Source organism: Callospermophilus lateralis, chromosome 4, assembly GCF_048772815.1.
Source record: "Callospermophilus lateralis isolate mCalLat2 chromosome 4, mCalLat2.hap1, whole genome shotgun sequence".
Lineage (NCBI taxonomy): Eukaryota > Metazoa > Chordata > Mammalia > Rodentia > Sciuridae > Callospermophilus > Callospermophilus lateralis.
Window position 1 is genome coordinate 140895481 of NC_135308.1, and position 23808 is coordinate 140919288.

At 42.0% G+C, this 23808-nt stretch overlaps 1 protein-coding gene across 4 annotated transcripts in view; it reads left to right on the forward strand.

Moving 5' to 3' along the window:
* Plekhg7 (pleckstrin homology and RhoGEF domain containing G7) overlaps positions 1-23808 on the forward strand; it is a 66983-nt gene that overhangs the window by 12128 nt on the left and 31047 nt on the right. For 2 of the 4 annotated variants that reach the window (XM_076854936.1, XM_076854938.1), the window contains exons 4-7: positions 9880-10007; positions 13208-13248; positions 20403-20501; positions 21345-21488. In XM_076854936.1, coding sequence (XP_076711051.1) covers positions 9880-10007; positions 13208-13248; positions 20403-20501; positions 21345-21488 — 412 coding nt within the window. Of the gene's footprint in view, positions 1-5773; positions 5843-9879; positions 10008-13207; positions 13249-20402; positions 20502-21344; positions 21489-23808 lie in introns of those variants that run through there. The other 2 variants (XM_076854939.1, XM_076854937.1) reach the window with 2 other exon arrangements.

Below are 23808 nucleotides of genomic sequence, written 5' to 3' on the forward strand. Positions count from 1 at the left end.
ATTTTTATTTTCTTTAATGCTGCCTGAATATTCAAAGTTGGCCATTTTGTCTTCCAGCTCTGAAATTCTGTCTTCAGCATAGTCTACTCAATTTGAGAGAAATTTCAATTGAACATTTTATTTGACTTATTGTGTCTTTCATTTCCAAGATTTCTATTTGATTCTTTTCCAATATCTCTATCTCTGTATTGAATTTCTCATTCATATCCTGTACTGACTTCCTTAATTCATTCAGTTGTTTTTCTGTGTTCTCTTGGAATTCATTGATCACTTTTATAATAATTCTTTTGAATTCTTTACCTTATATTTCATTAATTTTAATATCTTTGGGGTCAGTTGCTAGTAAATTATGAACTTTATGAGGTGCTATGATTTTTTCATAGTTTTTGCGTTCCTATGTTGTGTTTTATGCATTCATTGGGAGGGATTTCTCTTCCACTCTTGTGTGTGGGCCTTTTTAGGGCACAGTCTTCACTTGCCAAAGTGCCTTAAAGTGATCTCGATTGAGACTCCCTCGCAGGTGGTCTGCACAGCCTTTGGGTCGATTCTCTCTGTTTTTGCTGTAGCAGTGGATATCTGTGAACAAAACCTGAGGATCCACTCCTAGCCATTTCTACTTGGGACCTAGTTGTAAGTTTGGGGTTTTCTCTCTTCTATACTTTGTATTAAACTGTAACTGAGATTGAGTGTCATAACTTTGTGTGTGGAGTGAAGTACACTGTCTTTTGGTTGAGTTTAGTTCAGCAGTAGGGTCTCTACCCTGTGAAGTTGTAGTATCCCTGTAGGTTCCCAGCACCTCACATACTAGGGGGAAACAAATGATAGCAACAATTGATGCAAACAATACACAGCATTAAAATAATTACCGTGAATCAAAATGTACAATGAATCAAAATCTATTCTACTGTCATATATAGCTAATTAAAATTAATTAATTAATTCTAAAAAATAATAATTACCTGGTTCACACTGTGACAGCTACAATGTTAATTGCCACTAAAAACAGAAATGGTGGGGTCAGCAGTTGCCAATAGCAAAAGTAATAAGTAACCATAAACTAGACCTGGCATTAAAGCAAACAACAGGTGTCAACTATATCACCCACAGCAATAATAATTGCAACAGCATAAATGGGGGGAGCAGGAGTTATATAAACCAGTTAGTTCTAAAAGATGATTAAAAACACAGTTAAGTAAGAGAAAAGCAAATGGAACAGGAAGAAAGAGTTTACAATTTCAAAAAGTGAACAGAGAATAAAGAAGAGATACAGCAGGTGATAGTTATAAAGAAGCAGGAGGAAAAAATAAGAGAAACAGGGTAAAGGGAGAGAAAAAGAAAGAACAACAGAATTTAGCTCTTAGCAAAAGGAGACAGAGAAACAAAAGAAACAAAAACAAAACAAAAATTGCAAACAAACCCTAAACCTCAAAAGACAAGGCAAGAAAGAATAACCACATTTTAAAAATGAGGAAAAAAGCAGCAAATATTTGTATGTATATATGTCCACGAACCAATCAGCATAGCAAGAACTCAGGCATATGCATTTACACACACACACACACACACACACACACACACACACACAAAGGCAAAAGAAAGAATTTTTAATGAAAAATTAAGGAATCATTTCACTGAGATGGTCAAAATAGTCAACAAGAATGGGTAGTAACAGCTTATGACCAGGTCTCTTTTTCTTGAGCTCTGTATATATAGAGAGAAAGCAAGGATTGGGGGTTTTTGATCCCGTCCTCTTTTTGTGTTGCTCTCTGACCTGCCAGTTGGACTGGCTTAACCCTGAAGCTGGATTAATTAATTGTCAGCTTCCCTTCTCACCAGTATGTGGTAGGGTGGAGTGGAATGTACTGTCAGATGGAGTTTTGTCCCCACAAACCAGATCTATTCTCCCAGGACTGCTGCAGAATTCTGAGTGGAGTTTCTGTAGCTGGGGCTTAGGTCTAATCAAGCCTCAGGGGCTTTGTTGGATGGTGTCTGCTCTGGAGAAATTAAATCAACACACTGACTTCCTTAGGGCCTGGCAACTGCCAACCTCTGACAGGAGTCTGAATCTCAGGAATCACCTAAGAATTCCACTCATGGGGCAGAGCAGCCAGTCCTTCACATAGCCAGAGGCCCATGAGCACAGCTTTCCGGGTTTAGTCCCTGAGTTTGTTCACAGCTGCCTGTTCAGATTCCTGACCCACTGCAGCTGGTCATGTGAGTCCCCAGACTCAAAGGAAAAGCAAGTTGGGCTCTCCTTTGCTTTTCTGACTTGAATTCCTCTAGGTACCATCATCTTGGTGCCTGTTTCACACACATTCTGCTCTGTACCCCCAAGGCCACATGGCAGGCACTTGCCAGGACAGTGTAGTAGTGTTTGCTCAAATCTCCTAGCTCCTACAGCAACAGCTGTAGTGTGGCCTCCTCAAGATGGCTCCGGCCTCAGCCCCCACAGCCAGTTGAGAAACAGAACACTTTTCAGGTATCAGTGCACAGTGCAGCTTCTGGATCAGCTAAGTTCAGGCTTCTTTCCTGATCTCAGGTTTTTCTGTATTGAATTGGTATTTCTCTCTGGGTTCTCTATCCCTCTGTGCTGAACCAGTGCTGCTACCACAGTTGCTGCAACCCTCTTGGCTCCAATTTAGCCTTTCTTCTTTGTTTAATGTACCCCGATTTCTAAGTCTCTAAAACTCTGTCCAATATTGAATTTTACTGAAATCCCTTTTCACCTACCTTCCTGAGGAGCGGTACTCCCAGTGCTTGAATCCTGAGCCACATAGCAGGTAGGAATGCAAGCTTCCTGTAGCCTGCCACATAGCAGGTAGAGGCAAGCTTCCTGTAGCCCGCCATCTTGAATCACCTCTCAGTAAGTTCTTTAAAAGATTGTTGGAAGAGTATTAACCAGAAACAAATAGCTGGTCTGTTGTCAATTCGTGGACAGAGAAGGCAGCAGTCTTGGGGCATTGCTCCTGACGTGGGCCTGGCAAGAGGGGAGCCATGTACCCTTCCTCTTCCAGCATCCTCCAGAATGGGCATTCCAGGAAAATGGTTTTTGTCTATTTATTCTTCACTGTTTCCCAAGTATACACTGCCTGCTACATGGTAGGTACTCCATAAATGTTCAAGGAAGAACAATAAAGGAAGTAGATTGGCTAGTTAGATTTGGGCACTTTTTGTGGGGGGAAATTATGTGATCTCCTTCTTGGTTTGTATATTTTGTCCTCCAAGGACTTATTTGTTTTTCTCAAGATCCTTTGACTTCTCCCATCTTTCTTAGTTTTATTTTCTGCTTATCTCTTTAATGTACCTTGGGTTTACAGGGATTTGTCTGATTATTGTCTGATCCCATTAAATAGTATTTGACTCTTGTGTGGAAAAGACAACACCTAGAAAAAAGGTGAAAGGTATAGACAGTTACTGGCCTAGTTACCCTGGTACTCTGAACACAGGTGTGTTCGAAAAATATTACTGATCAAGCCCCAGGGGTCACAGCACAAGGTACTGAATACACTGGTGAGACCCCCAAATGGGGTCTTGTTCTGTGTTCCAAAGGATGTGGCTGCCATGCATCTTTCAGTGGTTCACTTCCCCTTTCTGAAGCAACCCCCGGATCCCAGGTTCAAGTCTGTAAACCATGTAGAAACCCCTCATTCTTTCTGTCTTCTCAATTGAACTTCCACTCTCAAATGGAGCATTCCGGAAGGAAGTTGAACTAGAAATTACAAACATACATTCCCCCAAATCTTCTGAAACTCCTGATGGAAAAACGTTTCCCAGGTAACCAAGAGAGCTTTAGTTCCATAATTGGCAATAGACTTGTCATTTCTCTGTTAATAACAGGAGTATTTAAAAAAAAAAAAAAAGACCATTACTGATTCTTAATTTGCTCTTCCAGTGTAATCAACCCATCATTATAAGCAAGCACTGCAAATTGCCCTATATTTCTTGTGTAGGATAGAACATTACAATTCTTAAAATAGAATAGCTGCTGCTTCTGTCACCCAACTGCTAAAGAGTGTCTGCTTAAAAAGGCTACATTTACCATCAGCTTTTACTATCAAGGATTATAGTTTCTGAGAAATCGGAACCTGAGAACCACCTGACTGATAGAAAACCATTGAGCAAGATTTGTAGGAAGGGAAAAGATGAGACTGTGCCTTATTCAAATGAGATTTTGTTCCATTGAGGGTCACATGTCACCGAAGAGAAGTTGCTACCTGCCTCCCATATGCTCTAGCCTTTTTAATTGTTCTCCCTTACATACTGCACCTGGGAATTAAAGCCAGTCGTCTTTGTTTTAAATCCACTGTATAGAAGGAAGATTTTCAAAATGTAAGTGATCTATTAGTCATATGTCTAAAGGGGGAACTTTGAGTTATTCATCTTCAAACATTTCTGTCAAGATAAATTACTACCCCATAATTACCACTCGCATCCACTGCCCACTGAAGGGACAATGAGCATGATGCTACTGAATCCTCTATCTTGAGGGATGGAAAGGGTCTCACCACACTTCTTTTCCACATAGGGAAATGGAGACCCAAGGAAGCAACACCCTAAGGTCACACATGAGATAGGTCACATCAGGAATCTAAGTCCTGAGCCCAACTACATGGCCCCAGTATTGGATTCCCGTGGCTGCTGTAATGAAGTACCACAAACCAGGTAGCTTTAAACAATAAAAATGTATCCTCTCAGTTCTGGAAGCCACAAATCTGAAATCCTAACCTAGGGAAGGACCCTTCCCTGCCCCTTCACCAGGCATTCCTGAGCTTGGGAGTATGTCACATTATTAATCACTGTCCACCTGTCTTCACATGACCTTCTCTCTTTTTACTGTGCCTCTTCGTTAGCTGTCTCTTATAAAGACACTTGGCATTAGACTTGGGGCCTACTTGACAATCTAGAATAATCTCATCTCTTTAATGACATCTTTGACAAATAAATTCACATTCATGGGTTCTAAGGATTAAAATATGGGCATATATTTTTGGGTGGCCACCATTCAACCTATTATACTCCTTCCTTTACTAAAGTAGTTACCATCATTATATCCACTTTTCAAAGTATCTGTCCTTTGCAATGATTGGCCATATCTCTTTCTCTTCTTCCTATTTACAAATCCTTTTGGTGTTGGTTCTTCATATTTGACTTTTGGATTCTGGTTCTGTCATTCACTAAAACAATGTGTCCTGAGGCAAGTTCTTTATCCATCTTTTTTTTTTAAATTTTTTTTAGTTGTAGTTGGACACAATATCTTTATTTATTTTTATGTGGTGCTGAGGATCAAACCCAGTGCCTCACACGTGCGAAGCAAGCGCTCTACCACTGAGCTACAGCCCCAGCTCTTTATCCATCTTTTTTAAGCCTCTATTTCCTTTGGTCTAAAATGTGAATGGGAATGTCCACCTCTTAGGGTGCTTGTGAGAAATCCATCTGATTATAATGCATGTAGGTACTTAACAAAGTGCCTAGAAAAACTGGTGCTCAGTAATTGCTGGCTGATTTTAAGAGTAATAGTCACCAAGACCAACAAAATGTATGCACTGGGCGTCCGTCCACTGGGGGGCACATTTCTAGCACCCAGAAACTTTCCTGGCACCAACACGACAGAGCAACTTCATTGTTGAGCATTGACTCATGGGCTCAGGGCCTGATCAGCAGTGGGGGGAATTCCCTGGATTCTCTGCATTGTTTCTGTCCCAGCCCACACCATGGATCCTCCGATCTGCAGCAGAGGACAGAATAAGGAGACATTCTGGTGCCAGGAGGGAGACAAGATTATTCCTGCAACCATGGGACTAGTCCCTTCGGATCTGACCGGCTTGGGGCATCGCAACTCAGGGTTAGTGTTTGGGGTTTCTGAGTGGGGGTGGGCAGGCCAAGGCAGGGGTGTCAAGCCCTAGAGGGCTGCAAAGTCTAGGTGAGGCACCCAGTTATACAGCCCCAGGGATTCAGAAATTTGTCCTGAAGCAAAGAATCAAAATAACCAAGCATCAAACCAGAAAACAACAACCAAGAAATGCATTGCTCAAAGATATTTCTTTAGTTGTGTTTTTCCAAACAAATGGAGGGCAGCAAAGATTGCACTGTGCTTTCATAGTGACAGTGGGTTGCCAGCCACACCCTAAATATTTTGCATTTATTATTACTTTATTTCCTAGTTTAATTTCCTCATGAGAAAATCAAATTTCTAAAATTTATGCTTCCTGCTGCCTTTACCCAGGACATTTCTACCTGACGCACACACCATTTTGTTTGGGGAAGGTGGGTGAAGAGTCTGAACTCATTACAATGCTCACTTCCAGTGGATAATCAATCCAGAACCCAGGGCAATGATCCTGCCTGCACGCTGCTTTTTAAAAGGAGCAATCCTAGTATTTAGATCAGCAAAAATGAGACGTCAGTTTGGAACCAAGCATGTGTTCTCACACCTACAAGAGACCTAAATTTAAGGTCTCATTACAACTATTTGCATTAAAATCATTAATCCAATGATCTGAGCAACTCCATGTGACACAGATCAGGGTCTTTTTCAGGTCCTCAGAAATCTAGTTCACCACCAGGCATGGAATGCAAGAGCACGTATTCTGCACGAATCCATGTCTCTTCATATTACAGGGGGCAAGTATTCTTTCTAATTGTTTTCCTAGGGCTCTCTATGGTAACAGCTGTGGTTCTTGATATTCTTATTAACCCTATGCCTTCTTGATGAACAAAAAATGTTCACATCCACACAGATTATGTTATGCCTTTCCAGGGACATCTCCACCTCCCAGAATGAGCATCACGGGGTTTTGACCACAAAGACAAAGAGCCAAGGTCATGGCTCGAGACCTGTACCAGGCAGGTCCATATGTGTAAATTCGACTCTGAACCTGACCTGTGTGGTCCCAAACAGTTCCCTTATGCTAGAGTTACCCAGGCTAGAGAGACATGGATAGTGGTAATTTAACCACCTATAACGGGACCTAAGGTGGGGAGGTAGGGGGGACTCAAATTATATTTGGCTTTTCTATATACATATAATTACTTATTTATGATTCAGCATATAAAACCAAATTCATCTGAAGTCTGTCAATATTTTATTCTATCAGCCAATATGTATTTATTCAACAAGCTTATTTGAATACTTGCTCTGTGTCAGATTTCATGCTCAGCGATTAGATTCTCTAGTGAATAAGACCCAGTAAGAGGGCTGGGGATATATCTCAGTTGGTAGAGTGCTTGCCTTGCATGCACAAGGGCTTGGGTTCAATCCCCAGCTCCACACCAAAAAAAAAAAAAAAAAAAAAAAGGACCCAGTTACAGACTTCAATGAAATCTTCCTGAGTGGCAGAGGAGAGAATCGACCTTTCCTGAGTGGATCAGGAAAGACTTCTGGGGAAAGAATGCCTATGCTGGAATTTGCCAGTAAGACAGAGTGGAGATGGGAGGCATGCGGTGCAGAGAGTGTCTAAGGACCAGCGTGAAGCTGACCATCACGGGAGCACGCATTCTGCAGGAGTTTGTGCTGGAAAAGGACGCTCATTGCTCTAAGCTTGTACAGGTTTGGTTATTGTTCCATTTACCTGACAAATGTTACTGGATCCTTACAAAGTTGAGGGATTTAAACCAGGAGCTAGGAGCTTAGGATAACAGAAGAGATAAGATATGAAGCTACAAAACCACCTTATTAAATAGATCACTTCCCATGAGGGAGGACATCAGAGGATTGTTTCATTCATGTTCATCAGGGACCGAGCATGGAGAAAAGCAGAGAAAGGAAAGTAAAACCAAATTTAAAACCCCAGGAAACATAGATAATGGAATGAAGCTGAGCCAAATTTTATGTATGTGTTTCCCTTTTGCATATTAAGCTTGGGAGGGTCAGAAGGGACAAAACATTCCCAATGTATAGAGGTGTAAAACACCATTTTTGTTAGGATTTCCAATCCATTTCCTATTTCCAGAAAAAAAAAATTGTCAAGTAAAAAATATCAAGAGTATCACAGCAGGCCTGGGTGCATGGCTTAACAATGTGTTTCTCTGGTATAAGATGAAGAGCTTCTGCAGGCAGAGGGGATGGAGGTCGGACTTAAATTGTGGATTACTCATGTTTAGTGACTGTGCCCAGGAATCACAAAGATGCAGCTGAAGGTAAAAGTTAAGAGGTGATCGTGTCACTATGGACAAGATGCTGAGGGCCTGACCCAGTGGATCCCAGAGAGAATTGGCAAAGACTCTTTGGAGCAAGCAGGAGAAAGCAGCAAACTTTCTCCTTTGCTGAAAGCAGAGGCTGAGGCGTTCTTCATATGTCTTGTAGAAATTTACCGGATTTAAGTTGTTTACCAATTAGAAAGTGCTAAACAATTTGTCCTACTACCAGTATGGAAAGGTTTTTTAGCCAAAGACTAAACATTTGAAATAATCCTTAAAATGAAAGGAAGGAAAGGTGTATATCAAGTTATTTATAGACTTACAATTAGTTTGTTCTCTGACTCTGGTGAGTTTCTAGGGTGAACTGAGTCAAACTACTGACACCAGGGCTGGCCACAGACCTACTGAATCAAGATCCAAAAGGTGGGACGTGCGGATGGGTGTTTATAATAAGTTCCACGGAAGGTGCTGAAGTAAACCAGATTTTGTTCAGCAGCATGATGGACGTGAAAGGACGTGACTAGTCCCCAACATCAGACATCTAGACAAGAAAGAAACCATGAGATCCAAGATGGCACAATTAAGAGATGAAAGCACAGGCAGAAAGTTGTCACTCAGGGAAGGTCAGAACCAGGGGACTTTGGCAAAAAGCATGGTAGGTCTAGAGTAACCGGCAGGTAGGAAAGTGGAAGGCTCAGAGAAAGAACTGCACTAAGAGATTCATAGAGCGCCACACATGGCTAATTGGGAGACAGGGGAGACGGGGGAGGCAGGGGTGCTACAGGACAATGAACAAAATCATAACAACTAAAGGGGCAAGACAAACCTGAGCTCTCAACTTCCTGGGCAGTTCCTCAGCGTTTGTGTTGACATTTCCATGTGACTACTTCTGCTCTGGATTAGCCAAAATCTCTATCTACATGAAGTCGCCTATATTCTAGATGGTCGGTTGGTAAAAGAGAATTTCAAGATCACATCTGTCAGTGAATAGAAGGAATTGTATCTTCTGCTCCATAGAATGGACTAAAGAAATATCTGCATGGTCCCGATGAGGAAATGGAGAATCTCTAGAATTCCTTGTACCAGATGAGTTCCCAGCATGGCAGACGCCCTTCTAGCTGAGTTCCTTGATAGCACTTTGTAAATGCCCAGATACTTAAACTATTTATTTTGTGAACATCCAACAGACAGAAAATTTCATGAAATAGAGTAGAGGAAAAGAGAGGCATATATATATATACATACATACATACATACACTTACTTGCTAAGCTTTTCTTGCAATAGTTCCTATTTTTCTCTAAGAAAAATAATAGTGCTGACTTCAAACAACTGGCTTTGAATTACTAGAAATGCCAGAGGCCACCTCTACCATCCTACTCACTTCTGAGGCAGTGTGCCTCATTGGCAAGACTTCTGGGTTTGATACTAGGAATTCCTCCTGGTATCCTTCCCAATCAGAGCAAATAGATACCTTCATGTTAATACTTCTACATGGCCTCTTCTGGTTTGGATTAGTTAAAATTATAAATGGTCCATAAGGACCAAAGAGGTGGCCAGTAAATGTAGTCTGTGTGTGTCATCGTGACCACCAGTGCCTGGATCCTCACTCGGTCCTGATACTTTCCTAGGAGAACAGATATCAGGTGGTGAGCAGCCATGTCTATGTGACCAGAGAGGGTCTGAACAACGATCCCACCTGCACTCCAGCTCTGAGCTCTTGTCTTTCCTCTCTTAAGCACAGGTTCTACGAGCGCAGGCGCAGTTCTGTGGTGCTGAACTTACCTGGACTTGAGGTGTTTCCCGGGGACCTTCTGGTTTCTGATGGAGCTGCGGATTACCTGTGCCACCCACTGCTGCTGCTGAATCCAGGTCCCGTTCATTCAGCCTATGTTCATGATATGCCTGCTCTGGGACAGATAATGCCATAAGCCAGGAAGATGTTCCCAATATTTAAAAACTTGTGAAATACGGGCACTGACCAGTTAGAACAGAAGTCTCGCCAGTTAGAACAGACCCAGGCATAGAGGCCCAGAAACAGCTGGCTCCCAGTCTTGGTTTTAGGCATTCCATTTACAGAGATGGATAAAGCATGGGTCTCCCCTCACGATGTCCTCTTGTCATAATTTACTCCAAGTTGAGGACCCAGGAGAGCTGCATCAGTGACAGTGACCATTTTGGACCAGAGTGTCCTTACTGGGATGATGGGCAGCTTGCCAATAATTGCTACAAAGCTTATTTCCCACCCACTTCTGAACTTCAGCCTCACATTGGTCCTTTCCAACCAGAGTGGTCCCAGGCGGGTAGCAAAGGTGGTAGAATAGATGAGTGTCTAACAGGGAAAGGCAGCTTTGGAGCTGACTCCTCAGCTGTGAAAGAAAAGAGCAGTTGTTCAGGGTGCTTTCCTCATGGTTCTGAGGGAAAGAAAATTGAAGTCTTTGATAGCTAAAAATGAGGTCTAAAGATTGCCCATAATAGTAGCTTTAAGCTGGTTTTGTTCCTAGCTGGATGTTTTACCTAAAAATCTTAACTTAATGAAAATCCAAAGTATAAAATAGATCTAGGTAAAGTTGCATTGACTAAATCTTAGTAGACCCCAAAGATTCACACCAGGCAATCCCCAGAAACCTTGGATACTTGGTAAAACAGTCTGAAAATAATCAAGCTCATTCCTTATTCACATCTGTGCAAAGTGAGACCCAAGAAGGAGAAGCAACCTAGTCACCATGTGAGCTGGTTAGTGTCCAGGGAATGGATCTAAGCTCCAGACTTCTGGTCCCCAGCTCTTTCCACCAGTCTGTATCAGTCACCCACCGTGGGCAGATGTAGCCTTCTGGATGTGGAATGCAGAAGCCCCAGAAATACAGAAGAATGAACAGCTCTTCATTCTGTGTAGGTCTCTTCCACAGCTACTGTCTATTGTGGCACAACACATAAGGACCAACATCTATTGTCCCCTATGCTACCACACCACAAATAACCAAACCAAGGGGAAGGGCGGATGTTCAGCATCCACCCCTACAAGGCAGAAGTAGTTCTGAACCCAGTGTATTCTTAACATAGGTTAGTACACATTTCATGATGCTTCATAAACACTCACACTTATGGACAACTAGAGCAGGGGTTCCTAGGTCTGGTCTTAAATCAGCAGGATTGGCATCCCCCACCCCAAGAAGTTGTGAGAAATCCAGCTTCTGGGGTTCCATCCCCTACATACTGAATCAGGAACTCTGAGAGTGATGTCCGGCAATTCACTTTCTGCAAAGCCCTGGGACCAGCTGAAGTTTGAGGACCACTACAGTGAGGAGCAAGGTCATGACAGCTGTGTGATGCTTCCAATTCATACTAGCTGTTTTGTAAGTTGTGTGCCTGGGGTCATAGCAGGCACCACATAGTACAGAAGACAAGCAATGTTCTCTACCACAACCCACCAAGCCCGCTCCTCAAGGTGTTTGGAATAGAGGTCTCATGTTCCAAGTTCACGGTCTATGGCAGGGTCTCTCAAACTTAGATGCACATATGTGCCACCTTCAGATACTATTAAAGTAGCTTAATTCAGCAAAGATAATATTTAAGATAGATAATGAAAGATTGTGGTTTTAATAAAGACTCATTCAAACCTTTTTCTGAATATTTATGAAGTATTCAGAATTATTTTCAAAATTAGAAAAAGAAAGAGGAGAGAAATTTGCCAAGGATCCCAAATATTGCATTTCAAATTGCATAATTTACCACTAGTCATTTGAAGGCTAAGTATAGAGAATCTCATTTGTCCCTACAGGAAATTTTACCTACTCTCCCATTTATAAAGATCAATAATGTGGTCATAATAAATGAGAGGATACGTAGTTGGGCTGATTAGGTCTCATCCAAGGTTACAATGGAGCAGGTCCCTCAAGCACATCCTATGAGTGAATGTTGTAATTACTTCTGTCTGATTGAACATTCGAAAGACACCCCCAGAGAACCAGACTTCTGAAAGCAGACAGATCTATAAGACTTCTATTTTCTATACCGAGTGGTCAGAACATCCTATAAATATAAGAGGGAATTTCCAGCTTTTTTTCTGAGCAGCAGAAATAACATAAAAACCAAAAGATCAGAACAGGATCAAAAGATCTTTATTACCTGGTCACCAAAAGAATGTGTGACTGAACAATACTCTCTTCTCATCCCAAAGCCACTCCTAAAGATGATTTGGATGGTGGCCAATGGCAACAAGACAACATATAAAGATTGGTGATGTCATGTTGATGTCCCCTATCTCAGGAATCCTCATTTAACAGCATCTGGGGATTCCTGAGTTGATGGAAGCTGATTCTCAAGTGTGGTCAGGTGATTGAAGTCTGTGTGGTGGGATATGGCATAAGAATGAGGGCCCAGCCCTTTCAGCCCAAAAGCATTATGATTCTCTATTAATTTCTCAACATCTGTGTGTGTGTGTGTGTGTGTGTGTGTGTGTGTGTGTGTGTTGCTGAGAAATGAACCCAGGGGCTTATATAAGCAAGGCAAGCACTCTACCTACTGAGCTATTTCCCCAGCCCATTACTCAACAATTTTATTGCAGTTCATAGACTTCTCCCCAAATGATAATGGAAAGGAATCTAAACAATACCAATACCCTACTAAAGACCTGCATGAGCCAGGTGTGTGACCTGTAATCCTAACAGCTCTGGGAGGCTGAAGCAGGAGGATTGTGAGTTCAAAGCCAGCATTAGCAACTTAGCCAGGCCCTAAGCAGCAGCTCAGTGAAAACCTGTCTCTAAATAAAATGCTAAGTAGGGCTGAGAATGTAGCTAGGGGGTTAAGCACCTTTGGGCTCAATTCCTGGTACCAAAAACATCCTGCATGATTCATCTTTAGGCAGCAGAACCTCAACCTTTAGGTCAGATACTGCATCATTCACTCCTTTGCAAAAATATAAATATTCATTCTATGTATTTTCAAAAGAATGAAAGCAGGATGAATTGTGTTTGGCTTATTTTCAAAAAAGGAAGCTTCACGAAGCACTGCAAGGATCTGTCACCAGTTGCTCTGAGTTACAACATGTTTGCTTTCATTTCACCCACCAGAATCCAAGAAACCAAGATGGCCTTTCTCCAAGAGAGGAGTGGTAAGTGTCTCACGTTGTCATTTTTTGTTTTTAATTAAGCCTCCTGTAGCTAAGAAAGTAAGAAACGGCTGAAGAGTCTCTTTATTCTGCTTTCTCTCTGCCTAAAAGCAGATGGCACATGAAATGTAAATGATATCATCACATCCACAGTATTGGCGATAGAACATGCCAAATGGTGTCATTTTGTGCAGCAAAACAGTGCTAATTGCCAGCAGTTAATGAGTTCTTCTGCAAAAACGTGAAGCAACTCTAACATGGTGGTGCTTCACAACACTGAATTTATACCCTGGTATGACTGAGGACGCACACACACACACACCGTCCTCCTGCGAAGTAGAACTTACATGAGTGTGTGCCCCGGGTTGCAGGCAGCGCCATATATACTGGGAACATTAAAAAATTCATGAGGTATTACAGAAACAGATTCCACAAATACACTTCTATTTCTGGAAGAGTCTGTTGGATTAATCCTAGCGGGTTTTTTAATTTGTTCTTGGTTCCGTCAATTTTTGAAGAGTAATAGATCTAAATCAGCAGTCCCCGAGTCCTTCGGGCCTAGGACAAGTCAAGCCTCTCCTGGCAGGCCGTGGGTCGAGGGGGGAGTGTTCATGATCATGGCTGCACCCCACGCTCCTGTTTTCTGGAGAAAGGGAAAAGACTGATGTTGGCCTCTGGCAGTACCAGTTTTGAGACCTGTATATGGCAGCCAGCAGCTGTGAGGCCTTATGGGAAGTCACTGTGCCTTGTTCTGTTAAAAATCTGCCCGCCTGGCCTCTCCAGTCAGTCTGTCACCAGTTGCTGACATCTGCGATGGTTCTATGGACACACGTTGTCTTGACATGCCTTTTAAGTCCAGTAGCTAAATTGAAATCCCCCTGAGGTTTCAATCCCAGCTGCTTTACTTCCTGCCCCAGGACCTTGGCCCACTGATACACTTTCCTCAGCTTCAGGTTTTTCCCCCCTCATAAAAGGTGGAAAGTCACAATGCCAGCCCCACAGAGTGGTTGTGATAAGGGAATTGTGATATACAAGGAGCATCCCCCAGAGCTGAGCACTTGTAAGCCATCAAGAGTGGCCACAGTAGTAGTCATAGTATTTTAAATTAGAGTTGGGGAAAACTACTTTCCCACCAACTGGCTGGGCCGATGAGATGAGCTGGGTTCAAAGGTGCTGGCTGCAACATTGAACTATGAAAACGGCGAAGAAACCACACAACACTTGGACTTGAGTTTCTCAGGTTGAGGGTGGGACTGCTCTGTGACCTCAAGGGTCCTCTTCCTTACTAGAAGGCAAGAGAGCAGTGTCCCCAGAACCCCTCTATTTATGAGGGAAAAGACATTCCATAGAATATTCCACCCAAATAAGGCAGGAGATAGAATTTCAGAAGGGGGGTTGCCCAATCCCTTTGGGTAATGCTCAAGCCCAGGGCTGAAGCCCTTCCTTGCCAAGCCAAGGTAAGGCCCACTTGCTTCACACACTATGTGGCCTGCGATGCCAGTTCAGTACCTTCATCACTCAGGGCTGAGGAGGGTGCTTTGCTTGTGCCCAGGGCGGCCCCCAACACTACCTATTCTCACAGTCAGATTTATGATGGACTTTCACAGGATTGTATTTCAGAAATAAAAAAAGTTCATACAAAATGTGATCTGAATATTGCTATTTGCAAATCATAACCCGTTGATAACGGGGCGACACCATTGTCACTGAGGCTGCTGTCTTCAGCCACTCAGGGATGTGTGCTCCATTTCCTGGTAGGTCTGGGACAGGGCGGCCTCTCCTGAGCACCTTCCTTGTGTGAACGGAGGCAGGGCTGGTCACTAGTCAGGTCTGAGGTCCCAAAAGGGGGGTCACTTGCCCTTGGCCCTCCTGAGGGCACCTCAAGGGCAGGGAAGCTCCAGGTGACATGTTCCTTCAGAAGCAAAGACCTTGGCCACAGGCAGGATGTCCTAAAGCTGTTGAGATCAGGCCCTTCTTTCCCCATAAGGGAGCAGCATGTCCCTATGTGTATTGGGTGACTGTTATGCGCCAAGTACTGGGCCATAGACATCTAAGATGCCAGTTGAGAGGGTCAGGCCTGATATGTAAATTGGGGATGCTAAGTGGTTTGCATTCTGGGGTGGGGTGGGGCAGTGATGGAGAGACACTAAAAAAGAAGACTCAGGTCCCTTATATGAAATGGCATGGTATTTGCGTATAACCTAAGCACATCTTCCCGTACACTTTAAATCATCTCTATTACTTATAATACCCAATACTATGCAGATGCTACGTAGATATTTGCTCTACTGCATCATTCAGGGAATAATGACCAGAAAAAGTCTGCACGTGTTCGGTACAGACACAATCGTTCTTTGAATATTTTTGGTCGGTGATTAGCTGAATCCATGAATGTGGAACCTGTGAAGATGGAGGGCTGACTTGTGAAATGACAAAATGTCTTTGATAAAGGTTCTCAGCCATGAAGGAAAGTTCATTGCTCGAAGCCCCATTTCCATATGGGCACAATATCTGTTTCCCTTAAAATCAATGTCTCTTTCCTTTCTTCATCCTCTGAGCCTTATCAAGTGATTCATATCCTTATAAATGATAATTCACATCAATATTGCACACTTCTTTTATAGATTTTCCTTTTTTTACCTGCCTGTCTTCCCTCCTTCCTTTCTTCCTATCAATAAAAAATATTAGTAATAAAGCTAAAGTAATGCTACCATATTACCAGGCCACTAGATACTGTTTCTATTTACATATATCTTTGTCTGTTCATGTCTTGTTTTACATACATGAACTCAGATTCTTACAACAATTCAACAAAGTAGGTAATATTATTACCCTCTTTTTACAAACGGGGAAACAGGTTCAGAGAGGTTGAATAATGTGCCTGAGGTCATACAGCTTATATGCAGAACAGGGATTTATCTCTAGCTGTCTCAGGCAGTCTGGCTTTCAGTCTGTTCTATCCCTGACATCATACCACTCCTCTAAATGTGGGGGGGTCTCCATCACCATCCCGAACACTCCTTCCTCCTTTCTGTCATCAGAACTATTAAAGATCTTGTCTGTCCTCACTGAATCAATGTCACTCTTTGCAAGCCATTCTAAAGTGTAGATACTCTGTCTTCACCTTCAGTTTCCCTCTAGTTCCATGTCACCAGTGTCTATTGCAAGTTCGCATCCCGATTACCTCTTAGGGACTAAATCTGAGAACCCAGAATCTACCTTGGCTTCTCACTTTTCTCCATCCTCCATATCCTCTCAAATGCTCTCACAGTGCTTCTCTTCTCCTAGCTAAGGCTGCCATAGGAGAAGCAGCAAGGAGGTAGGTGAGTCTGTGACTCTAAAAAGTTAATGTGTCCACTGGAAGAAGCTTCTCCTCCCCTCTCCCTGGCATAGCCACCAGGCTTTGACCAGGAGGTTTGGTCAAACCCATGGCAAGCCACAGCGAGTGCCCTTCAGGGAACGGAGCTGGCGCCCACTTCCCCACAACTCCAAGGCTGCTCCCATTGTCTCAATTTCTGTCTTTTCCAACTGGCTGCTGATTTTTTTTATTGCCACAACACACAGTCGCTATGGTTTCAGACATCAACAAAAGGCATATGTCTCCATTTCTGTAGGAGGTCCCCAACTGGCTCCAAGATTCCTTTGCTATTGTGGAGGCTAAAGAATCTACAATAGATTTCCTCTGTCTGTGCCCCCACCCCACCTGAGAAACCAGCCACAGGCTTCAGCAGGCTCTGAACCCATCCCAGGGTCCCCTCTCAGCCCCACAGCAGCAGAGAGCCCATGCCTTCTCAAGTCCTTACTGTTGATTCCTTTGCACCAAATTCTTCAGATCCCTGCCAGCATCCTGCACCCAGAGGCAAGAGAGCAAGCTGAGAAATTATTTGTGATAAACATGCCACTGAAATGCAGCCAAGTTGGCTTTAGAAAGCCCTATACACAGTTATGTGATAGTTTCTTCCTAGTTTGAATGATAACACAAACTGCTTATGTGGGCAGTTTCTGCTGTTTGCAATAGAATACTGAATCAAGGAAATGTTCTTAACAGATCACCTTTAAAAATCAAGTTATACCGACATGTGTAGAATATTTCATTCACCAATGACCGAATACACTTTCTTCTCAGCAGCACGTGGATCCTACTCTAATATAGAAGATATTGTGTTATGTAAGCTATCACAGATGTTGGAATACAATTGCAATATTATTCTCTTAGTCTATTTGTAGCCTCTGTAGGGTTATTTTGATAGCTCCCTTTCCATTTTTGTGTTCTTGCTTTTTTTCTTGATTAGGCTTGTTTGATCTTTATCAAAGTTTAGCTGTGTTATTTCTTCTCTATTTCATATATTTTGGCTCCTACTCTTATTTTTTCCTTCCTACTACATAATTTGAAAATAATTTGATTGTGATTCTAATTTTTTTCTGATGCAAGTACTTTAAGTTATAAATGTTCATCTGAGTACTGTTTCATCCCACAGATCCTGATATTGTAAGCTTTTATCATTTAGTTCAAAGCACTTTTTATTTACTTCTCTTGGGCTTTCTTCCTTGACCTCTGAGATATTTATAAGTGCTCCATTTAATTTTGAAATAGTTGATGTAGGGGTGGGGTTCTATATATCTTAAGGTGATAGATTTTTAACATAATAAATCATGCAGGAAACAGTTCACATAATTTCAAATTAAAAAAGAAGTAATGGCAATGCTTTTTATATTGATTGTATTGGTTACATATATGTCAAAACTGATTAAATTACATACTTCAAATATGTGCATTTTAATGTATTTCAATTTTACCTATATAAAGCTATGAAAAAGAAAAAGAAAAAATAAAGTTATAGAAAGACATGTAAATATGACACCCCTTAAAGTTAATTATGAATATAATCATAAAAATGATTATCTGATGGTGGATGATTATCAAAATAACCCTACAGATGCTAAAAATAGACTAAGAGAAAAATATTGCAATTGTATTCCAACATCTGTGATAGCTTACATAACACAATATCATCTATATTAGAGAAGGATCCACGTGCTGCTGAGAAGAAAGTGTATTCGGTCATTGATGAATGAAATATTCTACACATGTCGGTATAATTTGATGATTATCTGATGGTGGATGATTATCTGATGGTGATTATCTGATGGGGATTATGAGTAGCTTTAATTTTTATTGTGTTTTTGCTTTTCAAATTTTCTTTGCAATAATCACATTATCTTTGTAGTTAGATTTTTTTAATTTATAGTTGGACACAGTATCTTTATTTTATTTATTTATTTTATGTGGTACTGAGGATCAAACCCAGTGCCTCGAATGTTCTAGGTGAGTGCTCTACCACTGAACCACAACCCCAGCCCTGAAGTCAGATTTCTAAAACAAGAATAAAGACTGTGTAGTGCAGCCACATCAATATTAATGGCAGCTCAATTAACAATAGCTAAGCTATGGAACCAACCTAGGTGCCTTTCAATGGATGAATAGATAAAGAAATTGTGATACATATACACAATGGAATATTATTCAGCCATAAAGAAGAATGAAATTATGGCATTTTCTGGTAAACGGATGGAACTGTAGACTCTCATCCTAATTGAAATAAGCCAATCCCCTCCCAAAAAAAAAACAAAAGCCAAATGTTCTTTCTGATATGTGTGTGCTAACTCAAAATAAATGAGGAGGAGAGAAGAATAGAAGTTCATTGGATTAGACAAAAGAGAATTAAGGGAAGGGAGGGGAATAGGAATAAAAAGACATTAGAATGAATCGGACATAACTTTCCTGTTTTCATATATGAGTACACGACCAGTATAACTCCACATCATGTAAAACCACAAGAATGGGAAGTTATACTCCACGATGTATGATATGTCAAAATACATTCTACTGTTATGCACCTCTAAAAAGAACAAATAAAAAAGAATAAAGACTAAACAGAAATAAGTGGGCAGCTCTGTTTTAAAGAAACTAGCATTTTTCCTGTTCGGGTGTTCTTTAGCACGGAATCATTGTGTTGGCCAAGTCCATTTAACATTGTGAGTTTTATTTAGTCATATGCCAATTTAGGGGATGAACTGACAGGCCAGAGGCACTTTCTTATGCAAATGTCCTACAGTCCAGAGTCCAGAAATGTTGAAGTTGTGAAGGACAGGTATCAACCAGAGGTGGGCCCTAGACTTGGGTCCCTCTGTTGATTCTATGACCATTCTGCACTTTTTTCCCATTAGTGAGAGGAGAGGTTTACAATAGACAATTCTCATGAGCCTCTGCCACCAGCTCCTCCGTGGTCCTAGGAATCTGACTGTAGCTCAGAAAGGGCATAGGAGTAGGAAAGGTGGTGGAATGAGGTGGTCATCATTACCTTAAGTACATGTAAGAAGACACGGAGGATGTGATTTTACCCTGTGTTCAACCAGACATATGAAAAATTGTGCTCTATCTGTGCAATGTGAATTCTACTGCATTCTGTTGTCATATATAACAAATAAAAATTTTTTTAAAAAAAGGCTCTGGAAGTCTTCATGCCTAAACATGGCTGGGTCTGTTAGTGGTTTAGTTGTTCTCACAAAAGTCAGAGAATCAACTAAAGTTGCTGAAGCTACCAATACCATTTCCATGAGAATTCACATTTTATTTTTATTTTTGTAGAAAACAATATTTAATGATACACATAAAATGATTTTAAAAGTCATAAATATGAATAATCATCTACTGAGTCAAAAACCAAAATGGTGTGGTTACATTTCTAGAAAAATCTCAAATTTCAAAAAAATACCGGATGCTGAAGTTGGTACCCAGTAAAACAGAAACAGGAACGAAACAGAAACTTGAAAAGATAATGACCACGAAATAAATTGAAATGACACTTAAACTCCTTCTAAGTACTAGGCTAACAAAGAAGAATGAAATTATGTCATTGGCAGGAAAATGGGTGGAACTTGAAAACATTTTGTTAAGTTAAATAAGCCAAACTCAGAAAGTCAAGGATCATATGTTTTCTCTCATATGTGGAAACTACAGTGTGACAAGGAAAAGAAAGGTGTTGGGGGGGGATCTCGTGAAAATCACAGGAAACCAGTATAGTAGAGGACAGTGACTAGGGGCAGGGAGGAAAGAGAATTCACATTTGAAAACTCCGTTTCTATTCCTCTTTAAGCAGAGCAAAGACAAACACAAGCTGGTGGCTGAGTTGGGAAACTGCCTGTCCTCCGTGAAGATCACAGACTTCAGGGGCTACGAGTTCTGCTGCTTTAAGGTGGGTGCACGTCACTTACCAAGTGGCACAGCTCTTCCTTTGTCTTTTCTTGGTCATTATTTTAAGTTGTCAAAGTACAGCTGGCCCAGGGGAGGAGCCCAGGGCTGGGCAGGACACTGAGACCTGGGGAAACTCACTCTATCTGCAATCAGGTCATGGGAATGAGAGCCTCTGGCAGGTCAGGAAGCCCTGAGGAAGAATGAAGGCCGCCAAGCACCGCCCAGTGACGTGTTGGTCAATAGCAGGCCACACCTCTGGGGGTCTCCTCACCAGGGCCTAGTGACATCGTCACCCCCTCAGTCTGTGCAAGTACGTGCTGAGGTTCACACAGCTACAGAATCGGCCAACAGCACGCTTCCCAGAACATATCCTGTCCGTAAGGGACAAATGACTCTAGCTGTTTCAATGGTTTGCCCCTCGTGGTCTCAGAACCTCCTTTGCAAAGTTAGTTGTTTGGGATGAATCAATTTCTAAGGTCTCGTTGAGTCTTAAACTCTCATTTCTCGATTCTTCAGTAGTTGATTTCAATGAGCTTTGCCAACAGAACCTGGAATCAGGCTTCTCAGATCGTGGAGGTTGTAAAATACAGGACTTGTAAAATTCTCACGCAACATTCCAAGCAACGTCAATTTCTCTGCATTTTAAACTCCCATGCTTTGCGTCAGGAGGACTGGCTTCCTCCAGCCACAGGGAGAAGCTGTGGTTTGTAGCTTGAGGAGCCACTGCCAACAGGGACACGGGGGGCCTGCAGGGTCCCTACCACACTGCAAGGAAAGCAGACGGCAAGCAGGTCAACCACGGTGGGGCGGAATGTGTTGTTCTCTCTTTTGTCCCCACGTACAGGATAAGACCTGGAACGAAGTCATGGAAACACGTCAGAAACTCCCCCCTGGTGGATCAGACTTGGGAAAGCAGCAAGAGGCTGTGTGGGAACTCTTCACGAGTGAATGCACTTATTTCTTGGACCATTTATTGGTTCTTAAGATGGTAACACAGGCTTTCATTTTTATAATACATGAAAAATATTAATTTGGTTCTTTGGGAATTTACTTATCTCTTCCATGCTAAAAAATAAAATAAAATAAAATAAAAGCAAGTCAAGAGAGTTTTCCCCCTTTTCTCAGGATTTTGAAGGACATTTTATTCATTGTTCATTTCTGTTTAGCTACTACTTAGTTGTCTCTCCATTTTTTTCTTAAACCCATCTTTTCAGGATTGAGGGAGACCTAATAAATCACCCCAGCTCCCCAATCTACTATCCAAATCTCACCTGTGTTAACACATTCTTAAATCCAGGAGCTCACAGCTACCATCAAGGCAGCCCATCCCATCTTTGGTGGCTTCCTGGCCCAGAGCTCTTGCTTCCTCCCAAACAGTGCCAGGTGAATGCTTTGGTCAGCTGCAGGGCACAGTCGCAGATTTCCAGAGCTGTCATCCACTTGTAACGCAGTGCCATCAGAATACACAGTACCGTCGTGATATCCTCTGTGTGAATGGGCTCTAGATGTGATCTGGAGAGACTCAGAGCAGAGAATTCCTTATAGAAGAACCATAGAGCAAGGAGAAAAGGGAGCAGCTTTCTTCCAAGACCGTAGGACAAGAGAGGCCTTGGGACTACCAAGGTTGCCTCTGCCCACAGCACTGGGCGCTCACAGCCAAAAAGCACTATCGTTGGAGACCTGAGTTCAAACCCTGAATTTGCCTTTGAACTCTCATGTAACTGCTGAAAAGTCTAGTCCTCCATATCCTAAACCAGAGGTTGGCAGTCATTTATAGTAAAGATCCTTATCTTAGCCCATTTTGTGTTGCTGTAACATAATCTCACTGGGTGATCTGTCAAGGAAAAGAAATTAATTTATTTGGCTCATACTTCTGGAGGTTGGGATACAAGATGAGGAGATGCATCTGGTCAGGGCTTTCTTGATGCCTTATAAAATGACAGAAAGCATCATATGGCAAGAGAGGTCATAGAGAGGGAAACTCACTGTCATAACAACTTTGTGATAATGAACCTTCTCCACGTGAGCAACATTAATCCATTCATGGCAGCAGAGCCCTGGTGACCTCTCCTTGGGGCCCACCTCGGAACACTGTTGCATTGGGGATTAAGTTCCCAGCACATAAATTTCAGGGAACATGTTGAAACCAGAGCCATCTGAATAGTAGATATTTCAGCCTTTGCAGACCACATGCTGTTTGTTTTAACGACTCAATTCTGCCATCACAGTGCAAAAACAGCACAGATAATATGTCAAGGAATATTCGACCGACAGGATCACAGTACCACATACTTCACAAAAGCAGGTGGCAGTGCAGATTTACAGCCTGCAGGCAATAGTTTGATGATCCCTGTATTAAGCTATAAAAAGGGAGTGACTATGCCACCTCTAGCTATGCACTAAATCATTGTGGTGATCAAAGTGTTTCCTTTGAAATCTGTTAAGTGCTACGTGCGAGTGTCACTTGTTTTTTTATCAGTAAGATTTATTGACAGTCACTGCACTAAGTACCTTACTTAGCAAAATTTAAACCACAAATTGAAACTCAGAGTCCATATTGGTTAGGATGCTTATAGGAAAAGGTAACAGAGAACTAGCTTCAATAATACAGGATTTTTACTGGCTCCTGTGCCTGTGAAGTTCAGAGGTGGGAGAGAATTCAAGAGTGGGTGATCAAAGTACTCAAAACCAGGGACAGCATTTCTTTTCATCTTTCATTCCCACCATCTGTGGCATCCGCCTCCTCCCATGACTGGCTTCTCTTAGTCACAAAAATGGCTGCTGACCTTGAACTCATGAATAGAGAGAGAGGAAGAGGAAGCAGGTAGAGAGAGAGAGATCTTCTTGCATGGATGGCCTGAATCTTGAGATCCGTACTGATTGGACAGCATAGATCATGTGCTCACCACTAAACCCACTACTCTAGTTAGATAAGGAAGGGATGCTAATTGACCTAAGGTAATCCAGGCCCGTCCCTTGGGAGTAAGATGTGGCATGTGTGCTCCCTGGGGAAGAGAAGATAGTAAAAACTAGGCTGCTGTCAGGGAAAGGCACCCCAACCCCGTGGTAACCAGCAAATGATCGCGGCAGAGCTTTAACCCCTAAACAATGCACCTCCCCTTATCCTAATAAATAGCACAAAAATTTCCATCCCACTCTAAGCTGCCCAACTTTCCAAATTGTCATTTTTGGTTTAAGAAAATGCATATTTTCATCAGACACCATGGTGCAGACCTATAATCCCAGCAAAGGAGGAGGCTGAAGTAGGAGGATCACAAGATCAAAACCAGCCTCAGCCATCTTAGCAA